General features: G+C 60.0%; 1 protein-coding gene across 1 annotated transcript; it reads left to right on the plus strand.

Annotated features, from left to right (window-relative positions):
- Window positions 1–1,799: 1,799 nt before the first annotated feature.
- On the plus strand, window positions 1,800–3,402 carry FGF4 (fibroblast growth factor 4; the record flags this gene model as incomplete). The annotated part of the gene is made up of 3 exons (XM_079104989.1): window positions 1,800–2,139; window positions 2,640–2,743; window positions 3,226–3,402. The coding sequence occupies 3 exons, from the start codon at window positions 1,800–1,802 to the stop codon at window positions 3,400–3,402; spliced, it is 621 nt and encodes a 206-aa protein (XP_078961115.1).
- Between the last annotated feature and the right edge of the window lie 2,268 nt (window positions 3,403–5,670).

The following is a 5,670-nucleotide window of genomic DNA, read 5'->3' on the forward strand; positions in this document are numbered from 1 at the left end:
GCCTGCAGCAGGGACAGGTGGTGTCCCTCAAGTCCCCAGGTCCTAGCACCCCTGCTGGCTGCAGTTCTTCAACCCCAAGGCCACCTCCACAGATCTGGGGTATGCATCTGCTGCCTGAAAGTCCTCGGCCCAACTCCAGGGGTAGCAAGGGACCCAAGACTTCCCTGTACTGAGCTTGCCGGGGAATCCTGGGCAAGAGGGGCCATGCCCTACCAGGAGCTGAGGGAGAACATCGGCGGCTTCCACCAGCACGTGTGGGACTCCGGGCTGGGTCCCACCTCCCCAGAGCAGGTGCCCAGGTGGACCTGGGCTGAGGCGGGGCAGGCCACATTCCAGGACATTTGGCAAGTAGGAAGTCAAGGACCCAGAGGCAAGAAGGGACTGGCCCAAGCAAGTGAGGGGCGGGTTCTGGCCGGGATGGTCTTCTCAGTGCCAGGTTCGTGGTCCCATCTGGGGCCTGGGGGCCAGAGGCAGCTGGGAGTGGCGCAAAGGGCCTTGCCAGGCCTCCTTCCTGGGTCTCAAGCCTCCCACGTCCCTTGGGTGGTATGAACAAGCCACTGTAGGGTTCAGAGGACAGGTCCAAGGGCAGGAGGTGGAGGAGGCAGAAAGGCTGGGGGAGTGGTCTCTGCTCACAGGTGTTGGTGGCGGTAAAGGGTGGGGCAGCCTCCACACCCTCCGCTGCTGGGGTTGGGGCTTGCTCAGAGGTGGCAGGCCACCGCCCCAGGTAGCACAGAGAACAGGGATTTTCACACCTAGGTGAGCCATCTAGCCTCCCCTGGCTGGCCCGCCCCTATCAACCATAATAGGCACAGTGCCGCCAGGATGTGGGGGAGGGAGCCTTCCCCAGGCCTGAGGAGACCTGCTAGGTTGGGGCTCTAGCTGCGGAACTGAAACACTCCAGGCCAAAGCTCTGCCACTGGGCCCTGATGGCCTTGCGGGGTGCAGGGCCTCCTGAGCGCCCAGCCCCTGCCCCTTGGCTTCCCCCAGAGCACCTGTTTCACCAGCCCCTGCTCAGACAGGCCTCTACCTGGTGGATGGGCCTGACCTCTGAGCAAGGGGGCCTTCTGGTTGACCCTGGACCAGCCAGACCACAGGGTAGTCTGAGCCCTTGCCCACTTCAATCCCAGGCCAGCCCTTAATACCCTAGCAAAAGAAGCACGGTCTCATGAGTCCTTAAAAGAAGACGCAGCGCAAGGATGCTGGCTCCTGCCCCGACTCTGATAAAGGGACAGACCTCGACAGGGACAGGCAGGCGCAAACTCAGCTTTGAAAAGCTCCAGAGGACCCGACGCGAGGGGCGGGACGCACAGGTTCGTGGGCGGGGCGGAGCCAAGGGTGGGGGCCGGGGTCCCCCAGGTGACAGTAGCTGAGCTCATCCCTGGCCTCCTCCCCTCCCCTGCCCCTGATTGGCAGGCGGCCTGCGACCAGCCGGGAGCGCCACAGCGCCCCGGGCGCCCAGGCTAACGCGATCAGCCCCCCGCGGGAGCGGGCGAGTAGGAGGGGGCGCCGGGCTATATATATAGCGGCTCGGCCTCTGGCCGGCCCAGCGCGCAGGGAGGTGCGCACCGCCTCGGAGTCCCAGCCGCTGCCGCGCGCCCCTCCGCCGCAGCCCCGCCGCTCCATGCAGTCCCGGTAGCTTAGCCTGGGTACCCCGTCGCTCGCAGCCCGCTCCTTCCTCTGCCCCGCACCCCCAGCCTGGGCCCAGGCTGTGCGCTCCCGCGGGCCGCCACTGGCTCAGCTCGGCCCCCGTTTTCCTGGGCGCACGGACCGCTTGACAGACGCACGGCCCTCGGGCCGGGATGGCGGGGCCCGGGACGGCCGCGGCGGCTGTGCTCCCGGCGGTCCTGCTGGCCCTGCTGACGCCCTGGGCGGACCGAGGGGGCGCCGCCGCGCCCACCGCACCCAACGGCACGCTGGAGGCCGAGCTGGAGCACCGCTGGGAGAGCCTGCTGGCGCGCTCCCTGGCGCGCTTGCCGGTGGCCTCGCAGCCCAAAGAGGCTGCCGTCCAGAGCGGAGCCGGCGATTACCTGCTGGGCATCAAGCGTCTGCGGCGGCTGTACTGCAACGTGGGCATCGGCTTCCACTTGCAGGTGCTCCCCGACGGTCGCATCGGCGGCGTGCACGCGGACACGAGCGACAGTGAGTGGGGCCGGCTGAGCGGGATGGGTGGGGGATTGGGAGCAGCAGCTGCCTCTTCCAACTCACCCAAAGACACACGGAGGCCCGGGGTGGTCACCTGCCCGCGGGCCCTTGGAACTGGGCTGTCTTGGGTTCCTGTCCCGTATGTCGCAGGGACTGGGGGAGGCAAGTACTTTTGGCTCAGCAGCGGCCAAAGGGACCGGCTTTGCGCACAGCGGCAGCCGAGCCCCGCCTCCCCGCCTTCGGAAGCCCCGGCTGCCGCGCCGAATTCCAGCGCCTTCGCCCGCCTGTGGGCACAGCCACTGGCACCCACCGGGGGCCGGAAAAGCGCGCTCAGGCTGAGGCGGGTCTTGGAAGCCTCCGCAGCCACCAGGGCAGCGTGGTCCTGCAGTCCTGAACTGCATACCCACCCTAGAAATTAGGTTCCCAGAGGCGCACAGGCCAGTGGGCAGAGTGAGCCAAGGGTCATCTGCCTTGGCATGACCTGCGCTCACTCCCAGGTCTGCTGGAGCTCTCCCCAGTGGAACGGGGCATCGTAAGCATCTTCGGAGTGGCCAGCAGATTCTTCGTGGCCATGAGCAGCAAGGGGAAGCTCTATGGCTCGGTGAGTACCCTGGAGCTGGACAGGCGCCCCCCTGGGGGTAGTGTGCCGGCCTGGCAAATTGCGACCCTCTCCCAGGCCCATCTGTGCGGGGGTCACAGGTCCCAAGGCTGGCGGGCACACCACCCCTGGGACCGCAGAGGTGCCCAGAGACAGGCTGGATGGCCAGGGGTCAGCCCAGACAAAGGGAGCCTCCCGGTTCCTGCCCTTGCTGAGTGGGCATCTCCTGACCCTGTGAAAGGGGCCGTTGGAGCTCCGGTCCATGCCCAGTGGGCGAGGAAGTGGAGATGAAGTCCTCAGGCTGCGAGGTGCCTGGCAGGAGGCCAGCGCCCCAGCTGTTGTGGGCTGGCGGTGTCCCCTTCTCAGCCTGTGAGGGTCTTGACACCCTTACTACCCAGGACAGACCTCTCAGCCCAGAGTGGGCGGCTGGGCAGACCCCTGGCCGCCCGCCAGGGTCCCCGGCTCACGGCGCTCCTCCCTCCCAGCCCTTCTTCGCTGATGAGTGCAAGTTCAAGGAGACACTGCTTCCCAACAACTACAATGCCTATGAGTCGCACGAGCACCCAGGCCTGTTCATCGCGCTGAGCAAGAACGGAAGGGCCAAGAAGGGGAACCGAGTGTCACCCACCATGAAGGTCACCCACTTCCTCCCCAGGCTGTGACCCTCCAGAGCCGCCTCGGCCTCCGGAGACTCTGGCAGGAGCTCTTTCTTTGGACGGAGAGTCGAATTCAAGAGTAGGTGTATGATATCTAAATTAATTATTTAAATGTGTATATATTGCCATCAAATTATTTATGGTTCTGTGAGTGTGTTTTGTAATTTTTCTGGAAAAGAAAAGAGAAAAAAATCCAACAACCAAAGAGCAACTCAGACTTTTCTGGCTTTACCACTGGATTTGCTTTGCTCAAGAACTTGACGTGATCATGCTGCTATCCCGTGTTGTAAAGGTGGTGACATCAGATTCTGATGGCGCCCAGCACCCCGTCTGGAAGGCCTGGCCGGCCGCGGTTGCCAGTGCAGGGGCCCGAGCTGGGGTGTCCTCCCGCGGTGGCATCCTCCTTTGGCCGCGACTCTGTGCCCTGCTGTGGTGAGTCGGGACACACCGGTTTCCACGGGTACAGAAGCACGCTGTGGAGTCCTCGCCGCCTCTCCGGTTTTAGGTCTGCTAAGGCTGACCCTCCAGCTTTCCCCACCCGCCGGCCGGGAGAGACCCTCAGACAACTTTATCAACGGCTCTTTTCTGGATCAGCCACAGCCACGTCGCTGCAGCCACTGGGGAAAAGACAACGCCGTTCCGCACATTCCACGGAAGGGAGCCCACTCCCTGCGGGAGGCTGGAGAGGGAGAAGCGGGGCTGTTTGCCCTGCAACCCCAACCCTAGTGATGAAATAGAATCCGTGATAGGAGACACTTCTGAAATAGAATATTTTTTTTAAAAAAATGAAAAAAAAAAAAAAAAACCCAGGCTTGCCTGTACACAGGAGCTTTGGGCTAGAACCAGCTCTTTTAGGGGACCGTGAGGGACGCAGGCCTGCCCTGGAGTGTGCTGCACAGCGCATGCTCAGCCGCTGCCTCGGCAGCCCGGTCGCGGAAGGCTTAGGGGCGCAGCCAAGCAGCCACCCCAAGTGGCTCTTTTTCCATATGCAACCAAAAAGGGCTGCAGATAGCGTCGGTGGGTCCCGTTCGAACCTCATCACGTTTGAGCTATCTTTACCCCGAGATTTACTTTTAGTAAGGGCGATCATGGTGAAAATATTCGCAGACAGCTGTTACAGTGCACTATATGGTCACCAAGTAACCTTATATTTTTCTTTATATATTTTACAAATGTAACCCCTGTCGTTGAAGCCAGGATGGAAGAGCCAGGGTCGGGGCGGGGGGGGGGGGGGTTAAAAAAAGTTCTGAGGTGATGGCAAACATTTAATTTTAATGAATGACTTTTTCGAGTTTATGCAAAATGACCTTAGCTTGCACCAGAAATGCTCCGAATGCTTCCAGACTGCTCCTGTGTCTCTGAACTGTCTCCCGAATTAACTTTATGGGACTCTCCAGACAGCAAGGCTGGGAAATCTGATTGGAGCTTTTGTCTTTTGCATTCCTTCTGCAAACTCTTTGTTTGAATGCAAATCATCAACTTCAAATACTATTCTTAACCGAGCCTACAGAGAAGAAGCCACTTGCCAAGCCCCTAAAACAGGACCACCCATCTGACCCTTAAACCTCTGTTTACAGTTTCATGACACTACAATGTAATAGCAATTTTTTCCGAATCTTAAACCAGACCCTAGACTCTAGGAGGGTGGAGGATGGTGAGGGTCAAAGATCTTGACGGGGGTCCTCATGGACTTGAGACGTATCACAGAGTAAGAACCCTGATTGTGTTAGGTGCGCGACTCTTTAGCCATGTCATCTCTGAGCACAGTCAAGAGGCCAGGAATTAACGGGCCCCAGTGCAGAGGTGGGTTGTCCACCCGCACGCCTGATCGCTGACGGTGCATCTGGCGATGTCATTGTACCTTTGAAATATTGTGAAGTTTTTGAGTTGCTGTGATGGGGATGGAGGTTTCTCTACTTACACTGTTTTCAGAATCTGTCTGTAGTTTTATACAGGTGCCAATCAATAACGTGATGTATGTGCTGTGCACATTGAGATGCTCGCTAAAAAGCAGCTTTCGTCATGGAGAAAAAGAACCCACCAGCCGCCATGCAGACAATTGGGAAAGACATTAAAAATGCTGAAAACGCGCCTTGAAATGTCAAGATGTCCTTCCCTCCCCGTCACCCAGCAGACTCTTTCTATTTGAGGCTTGAACCTCGCATTGCTGGGGATGGGGGTCGGGGAGACAAATTTTAGCCAGCTGTGTCCACACAAATGCAGCCTTGAAAGCAGGCGACTTGGGGGGGGGGTCACCATGATCTGAACCTTGCC

Source organism: Sciurus vulgaris (genome assembly GCF_902686455.1).
Source record: "Sciurus vulgaris genome assembly, chromosome: 11".
NCBI lineage: Eukaryota > Metazoa > Chordata > Mammalia > Rodentia > Sciuridae > Sciurus > Sciurus vulgaris.